The sequence below is a fragment of the Strix uralensis genome, chromosome 4 (assembly GCF_047716275.1).
Source record: "Strix uralensis isolate ZFMK-TIS-50842 chromosome 4, bStrUra1, whole genome shotgun sequence".
Lineage (NCBI taxonomy): Eukaryota > Metazoa > Chordata > Aves > Strigiformes > Strigidae > Strix > Strix uralensis.
The window spans coordinates 69,966,246-69,988,343 of record NC_133975.1 but is presented as its reverse complement, the minus strand read 5'-3'; the positions used below and the strand labels follow the sequence as shown (position 1 = coordinate 69,988,343).

At 38.8% G+C, this 22,098-nt stretch overlaps 1 protein-coding gene across 3 annotated transcripts in view; it reads left to right on the top strand.

The window, feature by feature from the left end:
- SEC24D (SEC24 homolog D, COPII coat complex component) overlaps window positions 1-22,098 on the top strand; it is a 58,112-nt gene that overhangs the window by 13,502 nt on the left and 22,512 nt on the right. For all 3 annotated transcript variants that reach the window (XM_074867206.1, XM_074867207.1, XM_074867205.1), the window contains exons 7-8: window positions 3,234-3,345; window positions 4,697-4,824. In XM_074867206.1, the coding sequence (XP_074723307.1) occupies window positions 3,234-3,345; window positions 4,697-4,824 (240 nt within the window). The remainder of the gene's footprint in view (window positions 1-3,233; window positions 3,346-4,696; window positions 4,825-22,098) is intronic.

Genomic DNA, 22,098 nt, shown 5'->3' with positions numbered 1-22,098 from the left:
TTACTTGCATTCACTGCAGCTAATCACCTTTCCTTTCCACTCTGAAAAGTTTGAAGGCTTAAACTTAGTAACAGACAGACACCAGAAGTAGGATTTGTGCAGGATACAGGTATGTGAACTCTAAAACTGCAATCCTGGAAATGCTGAGAAGTCCCATGCTCAAAAGCCACCTCACTTTGATTTTAGGAGTTTCCCAGGCCGCTAGAATTATTTGCCTGAGCATCCTTCCAGTTGCTGCAGCCTCATAAAGATTTCAGTAGCTTGGAATATATTTAATGCTTAAGCTTTATACAGGTTGAAGAGGCTCAGCTGTTGAAGCACACCCAAACATGCACTGGTGGGACAGTGTCTCCTCTTAGAATGGTGCTAGAGGAGGAGAAAACAAAGTTGTGGTTGTGTCCATCTTTCTTAAATAAAGTAGTCTAACTGTTACCCAAAGGAATAGCTAGTCAGATGCAGGCTGCGTTTAATCTCTTTATTGAGAACAGCTAATTGAAGTAGAGGGAGAAAATGTGCTGAACTCATGGGGGAAAACACATTCTGATGCACACACTTATACTGGTTCTGGCAATTGTCCAGAATGGTCAAAAGGTCCTTGGAGAGTTGGGATTCTTGAAGCAGATTGTGTCCTGCAGCTTTGACCTAGAACTTTCTACTTAAAAAAAAAAAAAAAAAAGTATTAACCACCACACTGTAAGGTAGTCTGGGTGAAGGAATCTTCCACTTCTCTGCTGAGGCAGTATTGCTGTATAGGAAAGAATTTGCATTCCACTGAGATGAGGGAAAAGCATTTGTGTAAAAGTAGGGGGGCAGCCCTGCTTCCTTGAATTGGGGTATTCTTTTGTCCTTCTGGAAGAGATTATTTCTTTTATCCAGTGATGATTTTGATGCAGAATTTTGGAAAAATGTTTGTTGATAATCACTTAGAGGTTAATGTAACAACGGCAATTGCCTCTATTAAAGGCAATTTTCAAGTTAAGTAACTGAAAATCATTGTGTGTTTAAAAAAAAAAAAACAAAAAAAAAACAAACCCACAAAAAAACCTAAAGTGAGTGTCTGTATAATTAACAAATGCCCTTAATAGGTCAGTCATTCCTAGTGTTTCAGTGTGGTGCTTTTTACATAAGAAAGATAAAATGGTCTTGTCTAATGTAAAAGAAAAAAAAAAAAGGGGGGGGGGGAGGAGAAAAGGAGGTCTGACATGAAAGCATGGACTGATGTCTTGTTTCAATTACACATGTAGAGTAAACAGCCTTGACTATGACAGTTGATGTTAAAGTAGGTTAAAAGGTTTGTTTAAGCAGCACAGAGAGGATCAAAAAGGACATGTTTAAAAGAAACATGCTCTGGGTCAATGTCTGTAAAGGGCAAAAAGCTAATTTAGAATGAGGAATAAGTATGACCATGTGTATTTCTCTTGTTATATTTACATTATATAATTACAGTAGTGTTGCCAGATAAATTTACTTCTTATCTGTAGCCATTGTTGATTTATATTTTTCTTACATATGTTAGATGTTGATATGTGCTCTGACAACATCTGTGATAACGAGCATCTGGGCTTTGTCAACAATTATTTCCAAGAACAATGATATATTTAGGTCAGTTAACTGCAGAATACCATGGTACATTGATCCTTTGCAGAGCTAAGTCTGAAAGTGGTTTGCTTTCTTCAGCCAGTGGACCTTTTTAGAGCAAAACCTTTTTCCTTGCATTGCAAGAGTTAGCAATGAGTATACAAGCCAAGGAGGCAGGGAAAAGTAATCAAGCAGAAGATATAACAAGCTCTCTGAGGAATGTATTGTATATTTAAATTGCAATACAAAAACTTTATTGGGGGTAAAAAAGTTACAGGCCCCAGCTTACTTCCAGTGTGTTAGGAAATACCTCTTGGACAATGATCAATAGACTCTATGTGACTAATTTTGGTTTTTTTTCTCTGTTTGCTTTTCAACAGAGGCTTCTGAACTTCCCTAGCTGCTATTAGAAATTCATGTCCAGTGTAAAGATACAATTCCATGGGATACCAGCAGCAGTGGCAAAGCCAGTTTCAGAAATTCCTTGTCTTATTCCTCTTGCCTCTCACAGCTGTTTGGCTACACCCTAAACCAGATTGCTGAAGAGACAGCTGTTTTGGGGGAAGAGGAGGAATAATGGTACCATCTCAGTGATCTGGTTTATGGTGTGGAACAAAATACAGCTTTATATAACTTCAGTTGTATCCCGAAAAGTATCAAAATTAAACAGGGGTGAGGGACTGTGCAGAAGTCACAGGGGAGGAAGGGTATGGGAAAGGAATTTGTTCAGTAGTAAAACCAGCTTCATGAGTGTTTCATGACATTGCGTTGTAAATTGCTATAAACGAGGCTTCAACCAGAGTAAATCTACATGATCAGACTGCCCCATTTTAATAAAAATTTCTGTGATTGCTCTCCTTTACTTTCTTTCTAGGAGGAAGCTCACAACATGGTAGTCTGACCTAGAGAATGAAAACCCTGAGCTCCAGTGTTGAAACACTACCTAATGGCCAGCAAGGCTTTTCTCAGGAGTTTAAATTGCTGCTTTCTAAATGGCAGTGCTGAAATATAGCTCAGCTAGGAAGGTGATCTACTATATAGATTATTATTTATTTCTTAACCACCGTGTGCATGGACCCTAGTCAGGAGGAATGAGAGCTAACCCCTCCCATCGTTGCAGTCTGATCAATTACCCATACATTCATTTTTGAAGAACAGCAGCTGGCACAACTATGGTCATACAAAAGATAACCTGGTGTATATGGCATCTGAGTAAGGTGATGCGACCTTGCACTTCAGTTTGATCTGGGAGAATGGAAGGCTGGATTCAGTAACAAAGACTTATTTACACCATTAGTCTTCTCAATTTGCTGGCTAGCCTCTCTTGTAAAGGTCTGTCCTTCCAGCAGTCAATATACTTACTCTAAATAACTCATTTGTTCACTGTATATAGGTCTGATCCACCCCAACGTGTAGTGCTACCCCTGAGTTCCAACAGGCGACTGCAGTTGTAAATGAGTTACACCGCTCATCTGTATGTGTAGTTTTCTAGCTGTTACGTGTCCCAGAAGCCTGTACTGTGATAGGTTTCTAGTACCTCTGTGTTAGACAATGTTGATAGTGTTACTTAGTGTAGATGTTAGCGTAACTGTTTATGAATGTGACTGAATGCATGGCTTACCTTTCTCATACTGTTCTTGCTTCTTATTCATCAGATTCAAGTCATTGAAAATGATAAGGCTTCTAGGGGAGGGCAGATCTATGCTACAAACACAAGAGGACAGGTTCCTCCTCTTGTCACCACAGACTGTGTAATCCAAGACCAAGGTAACTGTCCTTGTTACTGATTTGGGAGTCTATCTAGGTGAAATCGAATATAATTTTAAAAAAAGACTGAATTCTCAAATTTCTCATCTGAAAATTGTGCTTCTTACTCTAACTTGAACATGAAATGGGAAGCTCCCTTCAAAGAAAAAAAAAAAAAAAGGAGGGGGGTAAGTGGGAGTTGAATTCTTACACCTCTGGTTAACACCTCCTCTATCCTTCCTGACCTTTGTAATAATATGAATAGTGAGACAACTTTTCTTTTTAACTTAAAATTTTTCAAGGTTTTACATTTCAAGTTGAAAATCCTTTTTGAATTCTTCTGAAACTTTAAAAGATCAACATTAGAAGAAGCAATGAGACTAGCACTGTTATGCTTTAAGATACAAATTTTTGAAAATTCTATTCAAGTGATAGGGCCAGTGTACAAGATGTCTAGTTGAATTAATTTTTTCCTTCTGCCAGTGTATCTGCTTTTGCCTCTGCCTAGAGCCTGGAAGAACAATGTTCCATGTGTTACTCTTGACAGCAGACTTGATATTTTAATAGAGATTAAACTGATGGTATCATTTAGTCCAGCATTAATTTATCAGTGCTTGGATAAACTGTGTAAAATGTACAAACACATCAACATTCTTTGGCATTATCTGAGAATGGGGTAATACAGTTCTGATGAACAAAGAAACGCCTTTAAAAAACTGAGCAGAGCTGCAGCTTGATGATTTAAAAAGGAGCATAAGGAAGCTGATTTCCTGAACTCCTGTTGCCTTTTAGTGCTCTTGTCTGCAGTGCACAGAACAGTTTCTAATTGAGGGAACTGAGCTAAATGTGCTACAAAAAGTGGTCTGATGATTTTAGCACACTATATTTTGCAAGATAAATGAGCATGGTGATGTTAACACAGGTACGGCATTTTCTGAATCAGAGCTAGCTCATTAGAGCAGTCTTAACAATAGGTATTAGTCTGCAGCATTTCTTTATATACAGTGTTGGCATTTCCACTGGGGATTTCATCCATATTATTTTCTTTTAAGATCTTAGATATGATGCGTTTCAAACTAATCTCTATTGAGATTCCTATTGTGAATAATTGTGGATTTTGTTCTTGATGTGTTTAAATCTCTGCTTTAAACTCAAACAGCAAGGAAAGATTTACTCACAGGGAGGGGCAATGGGCTGACATATAAAGAGGAGAGATGGGCAGAAGCTTGCATGGGAGGAAAGAAAAGCATATCTTTAACTTAGCATATGCACTTGTTGCTTTATGTTGTTTTGATTCTTCTGGTTTGTGTTTGGGACAGGCAGGTTCCTTCTAACAGCCTTTCATTCTGCATGCTATGTTGGGTTGTTCTAGGCCACGCCAGCCCTCGTTACATCCGATGTACTACCTACTGCTTCCCGTCATCTTCAGATATGGCCAAACAGGCTCGCATACCACTGGCAGCTGTTATCCAGCCTTTTGCTATTGTTCCACCAAATGAGGTAAGGATTAACTGAATATTAGTCCCATGTGGTTTTGTCTCCTAAATATTACAGACTTGTTCTTCTCTGATTGGGTTGAGGGTGTTTTACCTCTGACTGTGAAGGAGTAAGGCAGTGGAGAGATGGCAGAAAGCTATGAAATGCACTTGGGTCATCATGCAACTTCAAGGGATAAAATGTTTAGAAAAGGCACAAGAGTGATGACTTGTAATCTGAACCACTGGGTTCCTGGTGTTGCCCCAACTGCCTCTAGTTGATGTCAGCTTTGGCAGTTGCTTGCTCTGCTGGAACTCCATAGGTATAGGCAAAGACGTTAAAAGAGGATTACGACAAACTCTATCAAGTTAATTTTAAGGTGTGGACAATTACATTCAACGAATGATACGTCTTCATTAGTTCTCTACAAAATAATTTAATTTCACAACAGACTGAGAAGATAATGGTATTTTCTACTTGGATGAGCTAAAAGAAGACAAATGTAACCACCCATTTTTGGCACTCATTTGGAGGCACTAACACAGTCAATTCCTTTTCTCACATTACCATCTCTAATAGCCCTTCATATTCCAAGCATATACCTAGTTCTTCTGCAGGTTGAGAGTATCTTGTGGTCTTAAGATGGTTACCCAGACTTCCTGCCATGTCCAAAGGATTTTATCAGTAGCAGGGATAAAACCAGTTTTCATGTGCAGCATTTAGCTGCATCATCTGTAGGGTCATCTTTCTTGTTCTTCAACTCCTGCCTCCTCCATTGCACAGCATCTAAATTTGGCGACAGAGGTCTGCAGAATGCATTTCCTTTTGTGTGCTGCATTAATTTACTTTCAGAGCACTGTTTCCTGGGAAGAAAACAGGGATTTCATGAAAGTTGTAGTATGTGATTGTGTCTTCAAAAACTCCTCATAAAATGCATGCAGAGTAAAGCCTAATTAAAATTGCAAGACTTTCAGCGCTTCGTTTTGCAGTCTTTGCTTTTTTTTAAACTTTGTTTTATTACTTGTAAATTCTTAGGGGCTTTTTGAAAAATATGTTGGAAAAAAACAGATGTTGTTCTTTATCAGGATGGATAACTTCCAATCCAACAGACCTCTGTAGTTTGAATTAAGAGTATTATTTTAGCGGGGTAGTATGTAGTTATCTTCTCTGTAGTCCACAGGGAAATAGGATGTATTACTTAGGGTTCTGCAGATACTGAGTCTCACCATTTGTCTGCTAGACAGCAATTTGGGGTTTCATTCCAGTTCTTGAGGGGAATGTGCAGAATTGGCTTGTGGCCCCCCTGCATTTTGTCCTAGATGAAACTCCTGCTGTTGTTTCTCCACCCCTTTTCTTTACCAGCCAACCTTTATTGTTTACTACCCCTTATCCTAGTTTCTGTGCTCAGGTGGCACTTAACCAATTCTGCTTTTATGTTGGCTCTTCATTTGTGCATCTTTCACTTTCAGTCTGTCTAGTCATTTATGTCCCCCATGCATGGCTTCCCTGTCTCCTGCATAGTGTTTGGATAGGGTGATCAATGAGTTGCTAAAATCTAAATCTCTTCTGTGTGCATAAATTAGCAGTATGTACAAACACTTGGCCAAGTTCAGGAAGGTTTTCCCAGGATTGGCAAAAAGATGTACTCAGTGACCCACCCGTTCTGAAGAGTTAGGGCTCTCAAGTTGCTGGAAGGGTCAGTGCAATTCATTAATCTGTAAAGAGCAGTGTATTTTTCCCTAACCTCTTTCTTGGAAGAGGCTAAAAAAACTCTGAAAAATGTCTCTCAAAATTGGAAAAAGTCCAGCGTGGAAAATTTTAGTCTGAACAATTAGAGCTTGGTGAAGTTATAAGAACTGAAGAGATGGTGTTACAGTAGGAAGCACTGGGCAGTCTTAGCTGAGGCAGTTTTTCCGAGGCTTGCCTTTGCCCTTTGTCTTAGCTACTGCTGCCAAAATAAGATCTAGCTCTTAAGATCTTCTAATAAAAATGGTCTTCCAGATGGGATTTATAACAACTTTAATTCTGAAAAGCCACTTAATTTGAAAGAACTGGACTTCTTTATAGAGGTAAAATACATCCAGGGGCTTCTTTGTGTTTCTGAATTCCCTAGTATGGTGCGTTCTGCCTGGAACTAGTGACTGCAAGGCACAGAATGTTCTTTGTTTCAGAATATCTAGCATATGTTATGAGTAGTGCCTTTTAACAATGCCTACAGGTGATGATGCTCATCCCATGTTACAGGTCTCAGTACAAAGTGGCAGTCTGTCTAATCTCTTTATCTCCTGATAAACAGCATGTTGTACATAGTAACTGTTTTAAATAATGATTTTTTTCCTTCTAGCCTTTTAATGAATAGTTGCTGTTCATTCATCTGTGTTGCAGCTTCAGCTGCAGATAGGTCTCTGTTTCTGCTGTTTCTGATGATAATACTCAATGTTAGCACCCACAGAATTTCAGTTCTGTTTCTTTTCAAAGGAGGAGGAAGAAAAGCAATGGCTACAAGGGTTTAGTGGACCATGGATGTGAAATGGCCACAAATGGTTTGTCCAGCTGGTAATATGGTTTGGAACAGCTGAGAAACTGACCTGTCTCACTTGAACTGTAAGAACTTCAGCAAACCTACACAGTATACATAATCCATAATGATGCGTATTACATAGACCGTGCTTCTCTGTGTTAGTAAAGCTATATTTTAAAAGCTATGGGCTATCAGGGTCATTCAGGTAACTAATAGACTTATGAGTGTTCTGTAAATATAATTCTTAATTGGTATTTTGCTTTGATCATCACTTACAGTTGAGGGTAAATTTAAAATAGTATATAAAATATACTTGATTTTCAGTGGTCTGTTGCCACAGAATTCATACCTGTCTGTGTTGTTTTTTCTATGCCATTATGGTACTAAGACAGTTAGAAACAAAGGAAAAGCCTTACCTTGCTCCCATTTTCAAATAAGATGAGGATTCAGTGCAGTCTTCAGATGGCTTGTCCTTCCTTACTGGAAGCCAATCCTGAGTGTGGATTTTTGATTCATTGAGCAGATTGTGTTTTGCATTGATGAAACATTATGTTCTGTCCAGGTGACTTAAATGATATCAAGAGAACTGCGGATCATGTTTTCTCCTATCCATGCTTTGTTTGGTCCTGTGTAATCTGAACTGCAGCAAAAATTTAGTAAAAAAGGAATGAAATAGCTAAGTCACTAATTCAATTAGTGACACTGATAGAATTAGATATGTGTATGAGAGGGAGAGCACAATTGTACAGACCTTATTTTCTTTCTTAATTGAACACATTCACCATTTTGGTGGATGACTTGTAAATGGTGTTACACGTTGGTACCAGTTGGAGGGTTGTGCACTCTGATTAGTGTCTCTTGCTGAGTTTACACTTTGACCATCAGAGCAAAGTGCTGAGCTGTTATTGGCTGTGCAGGGAAGGAGTACCCAAGAGATTCTTCATCTAAAGCAGCCGAATAGGAGGGAGTAGGGAAAGGTAATTGGGGTCCTGGAGTTGGCAGAGATGGGTGTGTAATGGAGATGATAGGCATCACTTTGCTGTCAAATCTGTTCTCTTCCTCATTGACAAGGAGATCCTATGAGAAATTCTGTTTGGATTTTACTATAGCTTCTGCAGGCTATAGCAGCATTTTGTTCTGCCAGATATTTCCTCATTTGTCTCTCCTTTCAGAGTTTACTCCGAAGAATCAATAGTGTTCCAGCTGACAGAGCCTGGAACACTCCCTGAAGTTTTGGAATTAATGTCTGTAATGAATTTAAAAAATCCAAACTGTTAATTGCATTCATAGAAACAGTAGTCAACTGGAAATTGAGCTTTGAGGATTTGTTTCCTTTGATAAGAACACAGGGAGATGGAGATAAAAAATCCTGGGAGCTTTCAAATAAAAAGTGTGGGTCCAGTGACTTAAGAGTAGTTTTCTCAGAAATACTCTTCAGGTTTGGAGATCCAACCTGAAAAAAGAGAATTTGGGATTTCAGCATGTGTGAAAGGTGGGTGTAAGTTCATTAGTCACTGTGGATTCTTTTGGGGAAAGTGGAGTGTCCACACACAGGGGCTCCAAAAAGCAAAGTGGGAATGTTAGTGTACAAAGTGAATAAATTTTTTAATTAAGATCTGAGAAAAAACTGTCGGGAGCTGAGAAATACGCAGACTTGAACAGGGACATCTTTTGAAGACATGTACCACACATCTCCATTTCCAGTAAAGAATGAGATACAAATTATGCCTGTGGGAGAAAATAAAACCACAAAGTGAAATCGTCATGGTGCTAGATAAGGATGTTAAATGAAAAAATCTCATGCATGTCTTTGAATAAGTGTAATGTGGGTTTTTTTTGGGGGGGGGAAACCCCAAAATAAACAGGGTTTGCCCCTGCAGTGAGAAAGAACAAATTCAAAATTACAGAAATGTAATGGAGTGAAAAGACAAGGATGCCGTTACTTTATACCGTGCCTCGATTACTGTGTTCAATTTTGGGCCCCTCACTACAAAAGGGACATTGAATTGAGTCACAGAATCACAGAATCAACTAGGTTGGAAAGGACCTTGAAGATCATCTAGTCCAACCATTAACCTAGCACTGCCAGTTCCCATCTACACCATATCTCTCAGCGCTATGTCGACCCTACTCTTAAACACCTCCAGGGATGGGGACTCCACCACCTCCCTGGGCAATCCATTCCACTGCCTAATAACCCATTCTGTAAAGAAATACTTCCTAATATCTAGTCTAAACCTTCCCTGGTGCAACTTGAGGCCATTCCCTCTTGTCCTACCGCTTGTTACTTGGTTAAAGAGACTCATCCCCAGCTCTCTGCAACCTCCTTTCAGGTAGTTGTAGAGGGCGATGAGGTCTCCCCTCAGCCTCCTCTTCTCCAGACTAAACAACCCCAGTTCCCTCAGCCGCTCCTCATACGAATTGCTCAAGCATGTCCAGAGAAGGGCAACGAAGCTGGTGAAGGGTCTGGAGCACATGTCGTACGAGGAGCGGCTGAGGGAACTGGGGTTGTTTAGTCTGGAGAAGAGGAGGCTGAGGGGAGACCTCATCGCCCTCTACAACTACCTGAAAGGAGGTTGCAGAGAACTGGGGATGAGCCTCTTTAACCAAGTAACAAGCGATAGGACAAGAGGGAATGGCCTTAAGTTGCGCCAGGGAAGGTTTAGACTAGGTATTAGGAAGTATTTCTTTACAGAACGGGTTATTAGGCAGTGGAATGGATTGCCCAGGGAGGTGGTGGAGTCCCCATCCCTGGAGGTGTTTAAGAGTAGGGTCGACATAGCGCTGAGAGATATGGTGTAGATGGGAACTGGCAGTGCTAGGTTAATGGTTGGACTAGATGATCTTCAAGGTCCTTTCCAACCTAGTTGATTCTGTGAATCGAGACCTTGTGGAGTAATACTGTATCTGAGAAGTTTGATAACATCTAGAAGTCTAGTGGAAATTCTGAGTTGAGAGGACACAAGGACAACATAAGTGAATACAAAGCAAGACATAAAAATATACCTATACCAGTAGGCTGCAATATCAATCTTCACATCAAGAAAGGAAAGTTCAACTCTACAACAATGTATAGTTGAAAGAGTAATAAAGATCTAATGCAGCTAAATAGCAGGATTTCAGGTGTTCACATGTAACCTGGTAAAACTGCACAATGAAAACATTCTAGAGAAGTCATTATCAAAATTTAAATAGTAAAACTGGCCCCACTGAAGAAAAGTTCATAAAGGAGGCTTTACTTCAGTAATGTTAAATCACAAGTGAGAACAAATTTAAGACACAAGTAGAGACCATTCAGTAGAGATTATTGTAGGATTGTGTTTGATATCCCAGGAGCAGCTAAGTTAGCAACACTTGGCATATAGGCACTGAGCTTCAGAAGAGCAAGAGCAAGTGAAATGGCTTTATTCAGGAAAGCCTTCAAGTTGAAAGTTAGAGGGCACACAGTCTCTCAAAGTTTACTAAAAAAAGCCTACAGCCAGTCTAGAAAATTATAAACTAGGAGTCAGCCACCAGGAGTCTTTCTATAAACTATAAACAACATTACATGTATGCTATATATCATTCTAAACAAAGACTGTTAAAACATTCATGCCTTACCCACCCGCCGCCCAGTGTCTTAACAACTCTAGATGTTTCTGAATCTTATCTTTACCAAGTCCTTATTTATTATTTCTCAGAAATAACAGTTCATTTTCACTCTCCTGATTTGGATGATCTATGGAAAGTATTTGTTTGTTACGGATTGAGAATACAGTATCGTTGTTTGACAGAATTTATTTTTAGTCCATCAGTGCTTTAGCAACAGTTTATAAAAATAAACGAGCTCTCACAGTTATCATCATAGACCAAGCCCTACATGAATTTGTTTTGGAGATGTAGGAATGTTTCCAGAGCCTGAATAAACAGTGTGATCTTGATTTAATATTTAATACAACTTGCTAACAAAAGGTAGTTAAGTGTATTTCATGTTGTAAAATCAAACATAAACAACTCCAAATAATTATCTATAGTTTTAAATATTTAGATAGCTAAATTACCTTCTTCTTGCTCCTTAGTAGTTTTGTGTCATCGTTCTCTGCCATGTTCTTTCCTATTTATTTGAGTATCTTTTTTTTAGAAATATTAATTGGTGGGAATTTAATATTTCACTTTTCATTTTCTCCTCAGTTAATTAACTACTTAAAAGATAAAATTGGAATGGAATTACTTCTCAGAAATGCTGGTGTTCATGAGCCAAAAGCCATTTCACCTTTTCAGAATAGTGAGTTTTGATGATGACCAGTGCTGCTGAGCTGTTTGGAAAGCCACGGTTTTTACGGGGATGGTAGTGTGGTTTCCTAGGTAGAGTTGGAAGGTTAGCAGAAGCTAAAAATTGAGGTGAATAACTAGCACATGATGCAATGCTATAAATGTTTTTTTGTTTCAAGAATAAAGTCAAGTACCAGAGTGCGAATTTTCTTTTAGACCACAAGCCTGCTCCTTTGGGTTTTAAATAAGTCATTCAAATGTTAAATAAATATGAAGAATTAGGACAATCCCCACACTCTTGCGATTTCCTCTGGGCTCAGTGGGGACTCGGGTTCTGCTGTCTGTATTCTGTGGCTAGTAAGAAGGCTGAGCAGGCTGTAGCTTTAGTTTGAAGCATATTTTTATATATCCATGTGCATTTATTAGTGGTTATGTGCTCAAGCAGAACTTTGGTGTGAGGAGAGTGAGGAATGCTTAGGTTGCAGGCAATACAAAACAATTCCAGCTAAACACCTTACTGCCTGCTCCTTTCTACTAGGGATGTGTTCAAAAGCACAGACTGCAAAATAGGTACTTGAGATGCTTGCTGATAACATCTCCCCACTGTAAAAAGCAATCATTTTTATTTTACCCTTTGATTTCTGTCTTTTATTTAGTTACTTATTCACAGAAGGCGTTTCCTCCATTATTGCATGAGAATTTAGCTAATTTAAGAGCTTTTGATGAGGGATTCTATTAAAAGATTTTTTTCAAAAGGAGTACATTATATCAACTAGGTCATGCTTATCTGCACGGTAGCTGACTCTTGACAGAACTCGGTAGATCCATGTGTCATGACATCCCTCCGCAGGAGCCACATCAGCTCTTCCTCTGTATATCCTGTTTATCTGTGTGTCTTTTTATGTTCTCCTCCATTGTAGTATCTACCAATTTACTTTCTGTGGAAGTAGGACTTGCTGGTCTGTAGCTCTGGGATCTCCCAGAAGTTCTTTGTAAAGTTTCTTTTTGTGTTGCTGCCTTTTTTCCTTTTGGGTGCTGAAGCTTATGTAAGCAATTGGTTTTATCTACAGTTCAGCAATTTCACACTGTGAGTCCCTTTAAACAGGAATTGCATGGTTAGACAGTAAAATTGTCCATACTACTAGTGGGCTTTTTTTAAACTGTCAAAAGATTATAGTTTTCTTAAAACTTGCTGAAGAAAAGGTTCTGAAAGAGAGATTGGCGACAATTTTGCCTTGCTGCCTGGTTTGAAATGTCTCACTCTTCTCAGTGCTGGCTTTGTAACTTTGTAATCCCCATATGTATTTGGGACTTGACATGAACTGCTTCTTCATATTCACAACTACTGGAAATGAAATGTCAGAGTTTATTGACCATTTAATGACCTTTTTCCTTTGTGTAGACTTCATATGACCCTTTGTATCTAGGCTATTCAAAATTGCTTCATGTCTGTTGACAGTACTGGTCTTCTCTCCAGTGTAGGTATCAAAAGCTTCCTCCTTCCGAATGAGTACTCCACAGCAAAACCAGCAGCTGCTGACCAGTGAGGAGATAATATTTTGCTATCTCTGAATTGTAAATGGGATAGACTGCTTTACATGCTCAACAGTTCTGGTCTCTGGATTGTCCAAGATCCAGCTGTGAATGATTTTGTCAGTGTTTTGGGGCACACTGTCAAAGTAATCTGTGCTAGTTGGCATGTTTTTCTAAAACACAGTGAGAGTAGAAGCCCTGCAGGTGTGCTAGAACATGATAGTTTGGACGCTTAGTCTGATAACGTTGAAACGCTTTTTCACCCTCCAGGAAAGAGGGGCTGACCACCAAGCTATGTGCCACTTTGTACAGAAGAGTTTATTGCATCTGTTCAAACTTCCACAGGTGGAAGTCAGCAGACCAGAAAGAGAGCACATGCACCAATACCACACTGTAGATGACAACCAGGCCAGTTAGTTTCGGGATAGGACCATGCTACCAGACCTTCCTCTTTGTTCTTAGGACTGACTTGGTATTTTTACCACCAATCCATTGCCGAGCTATTTGGAACAATCAATTCATACAGAGACTGTCCAGGTAGCATAAACCGGTATCCTGAACTTGCGGCTGTATACCACCCTGGTAATGTAAGCCTATGCACGACTATTTCTTCCATTTTCCAGATACTAAAATAAAACAAGTTCCAAAGCATCATTGTTGATGCCTTCATTTGGGAGAGAACTGTGAGACTCTCTTCTCATAGTTCTGAGTCTGCCTGAACTATGGAGCAGGATGGGTATTTGACAATGTTTGTTGTGCTATTGATGCTATTTTATTTTAATCTTTTCAGTTAGCTAGTGCCAGGCTAATGTCTGGGGTTTTTACATAGCTCCTCTGGGGTGCCCAACTCTCCCATGCATGGGAATGGAGAGCCCAGAAGTCTCAAGCATCGCCAGGTACCTCACCCAGAAATCTTTATATCACTCTGGAGGCCAGTGCCTGTAAGCTAGGTTTCACAATGCCTAATTTAGAGGTGCATAAACCCTGTATTAGATGAGGCTTGCTTTATGCAGTATGCCCTGTGCTAGTCTGCATTTGGTAGTAAAGCATTTGGAATTGGATTGCTTCCCAAGACTTCATCATCTAGGAGAAAGTTTTTTGTTAGCCTGTTGGGCTGTAACTACACTCTGTAACTAGAACGAACTTTCAGAGCCAAATTTAGCAAAGGCTTTGGCAGCAGAGCTTTTCCTAATTCAAGTAAATTTCCTGATTTAGTTTTTTCTGCCTTTTTGTACATTTTAAAATACTCTTCAAGTGTACTCTTTAGAATACTTCTGTAGTTATGTTGTTCCATGCACCATTGTTGTTATGGTAAAGAGATAATGCTGAAAGAGATGGAGGCAGTGGCTTGAAAATTTGACATTTATATAAACCTTATTCATATTGTAATCAGAGTTCCTGATTAATTTTTTACAAATTTGAAATTTAGACTCTGAAAATACCTTTGTAAAGATGTTGTAATTGATTTCTGATAAGTTGGAGACTGTGTCTGTCCTTCAGAATGGTAACGGCAGAAGAAAAACCTGACTAAGCAATAGTACCAATAGAAGGGAAGTAAAAAGTAACATTCATATCCACTTAATTAGCTGGTCAATAATAACAACAAAAATGCCAACAAAAATGACGCTCAAATGCAAAATTACTGGCTATCGCTAGATACCTTTGTAACTCAAAATAGCTGCTTGAATGGCATCTGCCATTCTGCATGTGCGTTTTCCTCTACAGACTGCGTGTTGCTCACCTGAAATGGTGTTTGTCTCCTTTTATGCACTGGCTGAAGTTGATCGTAGCAACAGCATCAATTAAACATTATAAGACTGTGTAAGCTCTAACCTTAAGCTGTCAGAGACGTTACTCAGTTACCTTGGAAACTTTACAGAGTCAGAACACATTGGTATTTAGTAAGTTCAGGAAGAAAAGTTGGTGTTTTGCTTTTTAAACTGAAGTTATTGCATTTTCAGTTTATATGTATTTTGCTTGTATGTGCATATTAGTACAGTATTGTATTTTGGATGCAAGCATGTAAAGTGTGTAATTGTGTAGACAAAATGTTTTTTAAAGAATAGGAAGCTGATGCTGGGAGGCTGGGTTGTGATTGGGTGATTTGTTCTGAGGCTTTTTGTATCAAACAAACGCACCAGATTACATCTGCGGGCTAATCATAGCAGACTCTAATGCTGCCCTGTAGAAAAATAGGAGAGACTAAACCTTCTTTCACAGAATGTCCCTTCAGTGATTCTGTGGGAAAAGAAGCTCCTCTTCTTGTAGGACAGGAAATAAGTGGAGGGGGCTGCTTTTTCATATGATGTCTATACAGAATTAGGTAATCCATGCTTGCTAAATAGAGGCATAGATTACCTCCTCAGCGCTAGAGTAAAGGAGCAATGGAACAGGTCTGTGCCCTTTGCAGGATTGCTTAGCTGTTCCACACAGCCCCTTACTTGTGACATTCAGCTATAGCTTAGCATTAATAAGAGAGAGGAGGGTAGTTGCATACAAACATTATTAACGTTTGGAGGTTCTGGAATCTGCTTGAAGCATCCCAGCTATCATAGTAGCAAATGTATTCATGGGAGAGAGACTTGGGAGTATGAACATTCCTACCTGGTGCGGTATTTTTGAAGTAACAGCTAGTTTTGCTATTGACCTTCAAAAGTAATGTTGTAGAAAGGACTTGACTTTTAAAAAGGGTATTAAACTCATCCCAAATATCCTTGCTTCAGAGGTGAAGATACTCAATGCTGCTTTTTCTTCACAGAACAAAAATTCTCCTTATTTTCAAAGTACTCCTGTGGCAGTTGGCTAGCTATAGTTGGCTTGTGAATGCAGCATGACACTTTATGCCTAGTTCTTTCTCACTTCAGTGGAAATGGATTCGTTAGCCTTAGAGGCATGTTTACTAACAAACATTGTTCAAGAAGGCCTGCAGATAAGCAGAACTATTTTAGCCATCTCCAATTAAAACACTCTTAAACTTGTCTATGCTTTTTTCCTAATTAAAGTTTCTTTCTTTAATATGTTTGGCTGCACAAAAATAGGAGCAAGAGAGTTCCTATTGTAGAAAGCTCTCAGGAATGCAAACATAAGTAGTCAGTTTAAAAAATCACAGTAATGCCTTCTAACAAAAGAGAAACAGCTCAAAGTTTTTGAGAAGAAAAGAAGCCCTCCATTTATCTTTTTGTGCATGATCTTAAGTAATTGATTTTCTCTGAAATGCTGAAAAATATCTTATATATAAGTATACACACACACACACCCCCCCATCTATCCACCTATATATGTGTGTATGTATAAAAATAAAAAAACCTACATATTTGGTCTCTAAAGTTGTCAACAGCCCAGCAGACCAGAATGGTCCTGAAATCCAAAGTTGGGTTTTGGTTTCGTTCTTGCTACAAAGACATGAATAACATTGATAATGTTCTTCTGATGCAGAATTTCATCTAGGGGAGAAGTGTTGCTTCAGAGATCACTGCACTACATTTAGATTTAGTTACAAACTTAAATATTTGTTCCCTAAACCTAGAGCTATATGTTCCAGGAGTACTGTTTGGAGTGTTGCTTGATGGGCTATTCTAAGGATATTCTAGAGTGTGTTAGCTGTGTTTGTGTTAAATGGACTTTGACCTTCTAAACCAGAACTGCTATGCCAATTTACCTGTTATCTTTGTATGTTACAGGCTGTGCCTGCATTTTAAGCTGTGGTGTTAGATTTATCTTTTATTTAGTAATCACGAAAAATTTTATGTGAAGGGTAAGTTAACGTTCATGTGACCATAGAGCACATGTAAGAGACTAGGCCTGTCAAGAAGTGGTCAGTAGTAATAGTATTTGGAGCCCAAATTCTGTCTGCTGTTGTGAAGATCCTCTAGAGCTCTCCAGCAGTGATCTGCAAAATATAAAAATGGTGCCTAATGAGGTGTCTTTAAGAATTCTATCTACTTCTGTAAAATATATTGCTGAATATCTTTTATTTTGTTCTGTGCTGAATGAATTTCAAGCCAGACAGAGAACAGATCACTGAAAATCAAACTTCTAATCTTATTGTGAAACTTCTGTGATTGATAAAGCTAGACTACCTACCATGTAATTATTACTTATCATTTCTGTAGAGAAGCTTCCTAAAACTTGCCTATCTTATTTTTCAATGGTTTTGCAGCTAGAGTCACAATCATGCCTAAAAGTCTGAGATAAGGACTGCAGTGCTGGACTATCTGTGATAGTGATCTGTGGGAAGTGGAGCTGTGCATTAGTACAGGCATGAACCTGAGTCCTCTCATATGATTTAACGTGTGCATATGGCTCTCAGGGGTGCTAACAGGAAGGGGGTGGAACAACATGATGAAGACAGCGCTGTCATAGGGTAGTTTTGTCTGCCTCTTACACCTTCCCTTGTTCTCTTCTCCTGTGTGTGCCTCTGCACCAGCTCCCACTCTTGCTAGGATCAGTATAGACTAGGCCGAGGCGGGTCTTGCTTGACATCTGATTGTTTTAAAGTGCTGTTGTTCAGCACAGTTTCTTGATTATCCAATTTCACAGTCCTGCTTATATCATCAGTTAATCCTGGCTGCTGACCTTCACTTGAGATACAGCATGTACGTACATCCAAATAACAGTCAGCACTTCAAAGCTGAGAAGTGCTGGAGAGCGCTGTCTTGTTAACGCTTGGTATTCCTGGTCTGGGATCACGACCAGGAGAACTTGTGGTGCCTCTCTTTTGCCCTCTTTGTCTCTCCTGTCCCCTTCCCCCATTCTGTTACCTGGATGGTACAGAAGTTCTAAAGAAGCTAACTAATTTTGGTGTTTCTTTACATCAAAATTTTATTGTTATTACATGTATTTTCCCCCCATCCTCAAACTCTTTAACATCCTTCTTCTTGTGTTGAATAGTAGCCTGTATTTACACTCTTCATACTGCCAACTCTATTCTGTCAATGGTAATACTCTTCTTCAAAAGGGATTGCTGAGTAAGGATTTCAAGGATAGTCTGAAGTATGATCCACTGAAATCAGTAACTAGTTTTCTGTTTCTTTTAGTACACACTAGATCATATCCCACATGCAGTGTCAACTTGAAATTCAGCTACCATGCCACAGTGTTTTCTGCACTGCTGTGTATGCAGGTGAATGTTCAGCCTGGGTCTGGAGGCTTTTTGAGCAAGAAGGTTTGAACATGCTTCTTGCCTTTTTATGTGGCCTGTAAAAATCAGGATAGAGCCAAGAGATACCGCGTCACATGGTTGATGCTTTAGCTGCGCTGCAGTTTATGCAAACAAACAAGGAAATAGATGGAGGAGGACTGTGTTACGGAAAATACTTGAACCTGCTGTGAACCCTGCAGAGAAGATACTCCAGATTGGCTCGAGTCATCAGCTGAGAAGGCTGATAATGTTCAACATCGAAAAACCAAGAATAGACAAAATAATTTCTGTCTTCAGAGGGAATGGCTTCTGATAAAAGACAGTAAGAACATCGTAAAGGGAAATGCTTTCTTGACATTTTAATGCGAATCAGTAAAGCAATTCAAAACCAAGGGATTATTTGTAGACTGGTTAATCTTTCTCAAAAGCAGTCTATGATGATATAAAAGAAAACAAACTTCTTCAACAGTCCTAGGAAACGGAGACAGTTTGGTTCATGACCTAGTTTTTTTTTTCCAAAAACATCACTGTTACATTTAAATTCTCTTTGATTATCCAGAGGAGGTTTTTCCTCATCTCTTTACTGTATTAATCAAACACAAGATTTACTTGGTGCAGTGGTACCACAGTTGGCCAACAGCCTTCTCCTCTGATCACTAGAAAGTTATATTGTATAGCATATCTTAAAATTCTCATATGAATATTTTAATAATTAAACTTGCATCAGTGTAAGTGTAAATAATAGAAACACTGCCTTTCTGAATTTGTTGCCTGGGCAAACTGCTCAGCTTGTCTGTTTAATGAACTGTCTAGATGGAATAGGTGGCAGTTTTGTGTCTTTTTTTTTTCTGTTAATTAGCCATGCAAATACAGTGTTTAGTGTTCGCTGTACATCAGAAGTATAAAATACTTTTATCTGCTGTAGTACTACTGATCATGGTGTATAATTTTATGGAGCTGTCTTACTGGAAGTCATCAGGAGTTACATATCTGTGCAGCTCTCCAAATCTGTGAGATACTCTTCCTTTTGAAACAAATAGCCCTCATCTGAACATGTCTTGAAATCTTAGATCCTCTAAATCTGGGGTTCTTACAGGGCATGCTTTCGGGATCATTTGTCCCTGAGGTAATTTGTAGTTTAAAAGGCAACTTGTAGTATACGCATAGTATACAATGTTATATTGTGTAGAGTGACCCTCCATGTCTTCAAGCAGTAGTGTTCTTCAGAAGTAGAACACCTGGTGACAAGTTCCTCTTCTTGTGGGGATGAGTAAGAGTGTGATAGAGACACTGATCTAACTGAAAACTACACTCATGGAAAGAGTTTTGTTTCTCTGGGCTGTAGTGAGACTTTGCAAACTGTGTGGGCCTCTTTTTAATACAATAACATTCCCATTGTTTCAGTGCTGGGGTGTTAAATGCACTCTACAATAAGGGCAGAAATGTAGCTAGTGATGTAGGCTTGTCACTGTACTGATAGGGTCTGCGTCAAGGAGTGGATAGGAATCTGCCTTGGCTGTGGTAGGTAGGAAAAGGCAAAGACAAGGTGGGACGGCCATCACGTGCGGAGATGTGTCTTGCAGCACAGCTCCAAAAGGTTTTCTTGCAGCCCAGTCTGTATGTCAGTCTGGCAATGAAAACAGTTGCTGTATATATTTTATTTTCTTGTGTGATAAATAGCTAGATTTCTTCAGTGTTTGCATATGCCTCTCTTGCTCTCCAGAGACCCTCTCTCTCTTATGATTTTTCTCTTCAGAACACCCTTCCAGAGATGTGCCATGATGATGTTGAGCTTCATCAGAGTCCTTACTCCTACACTTATACTTTCCAGCTGTGGCCCTGATCCTGCAATATGAATATGGTGATACTTTGCAGGCATCATAGGGAACCCTCAGGAGTGTGTCAGGACTTCATTTTTATAGCAAGCAATAGTAATGCAGCTTTCTTAGACTTTAAAGCACAGGTTACAGTCCCTTTGGAAATTTTTATGGATGTATTTCATCTTGGAGCTGTGCCACCTGTGTCTATCTATTGCTCTGTGATATTGTTCTGACTCCTGAGGGATGTTCTTCCGGAAATATTTTTGAAGTAAAACTCTTGCTATCACAGCTATATTTGGACTAATAGTAGGATAAGTTATGGTTTATCAGATCAGCTTTCAGAACTTGCACTCCAGTGGGGCCCTGAGGTTCCAGAGAAGGGAAAGTTTATGCAGGTCTTAACAGCATTTCCCATCTCTTCTGCCCAGCCCTCCTTTGCTTTAACCTAAAACTATAATGTTCTGCCTCTCAGTACAACTGATTCTTTCTGCCTCTCTACTTGTTTGGCTTATATAAAAGGAATCCCTTTTATGTGTCCCGTTCATATTTAGGCTACCAAGTATTAGTTTAGTCATTGGTTTTGAGAAATAGTTATATTTTGATAGTGCTGGAACACTAACAATCCATACCTGAGTGTTCCTTTTTGTGAGGTCTGTCTCTGTTCTCAATTAGGTGGTCTAAATAGGCAAATTGGATGAAGGTTTGTGAAGAGATGGGGGGAAGAAACATATAAGGCCATAACAAGTCCACAAATACAGCAAATGTTATGGTAGATAACTAACTTGATGCACTTATTTTTGGTAGAGATTTAAGTGAGGAGAGAAAGAAAATGCTGATACTTTATAGGTGGAAAGGCAAAAGAAAAAGGATTCTTGCATTTGTTTAAAAAAATGAAAAAAGATTTTTATTTTTATTTTTTTTTTACTTTTACTTATTCCCTTGCTCCTATGAGAGTTTGCCACTGACTTCATGGGACCATAAACAGATCTCTGCTTTATCTTCTGGTATACAGTGACATCTACAGAGAGTGGAGCACATCAACAAGACTTTCCCACTTAGTACCATGTCTCTTTTATGACGGTTTTTCTTTTATGTATTCATTAGTTTAAACTTAATACTTTATTTTCTGCTTTTTAATGCATGTGCAATATTATCTGTCTTTGTACATTCCCATGGCTATCCACCTATTTTTTTAAAAAAAAGGTACTTCATCCTGACAGAAGTTATTTTGACAGTTGGAAATGCAATAGCAGTTTACACACCCAAACAGAAATTACTTTCTCTCGATGAGTAGAATCTCTAATCTTCCGGTGTAATGCCATGGAAGAATTCAGCTTTTTTGAGATAATGTTTCTGTCACTTCTTGATGAAGTGTTCACATCAAGAAGGGGGTTTTTGATGCTTTCCATCTGAGTGCTTATTTTGAAATTATTGTACAGATAGCTTTATTATTAGATGTGTTCACTGTAGATGTAATGTTTTAAATTATTGAAAGAAAATACTAAAACTAAAATTCCATTTAACTTCAAAAAATTCCATTTAACTTCAAAAAATTCCAAATGAATAAATCAATACAGGTGCACAGGGCTTTTTTGCAGGATTTTTCTTTGTCAGACAAAATCCTTAATTCTATGGTATGCATTTTTGTTTGGTTTTGCTCATAGAAAAAATAGCTAGCTTCTGCATTATGATTTTATCGGTGTTTCATCCTTTATTTCTCTGGGCAAGACAAAACAGAATCCAGCCTAGTATGTTTGCAGAACATTGCCTGTGGTTACTGTTTTCTTAAGACTTGAGCACATTTTAACCTCATACACTGCACATAATCTCAGTAACTTCAAGACAACCATTCAATGCATAAAGTTAAACATGCATGCAAATCTTTGCAAACATAACCCTTAGGCTACTGAGGTTCTAACCCCACATTTTAAAAAGGACTTTGTAATAAGTAATTTTTTTAAAGAAACTTAAAGGGAGGGGAAAACTAAAATTTCCACTCAAAATATGAAAAGACAAGGGAAAAAACCCATTAT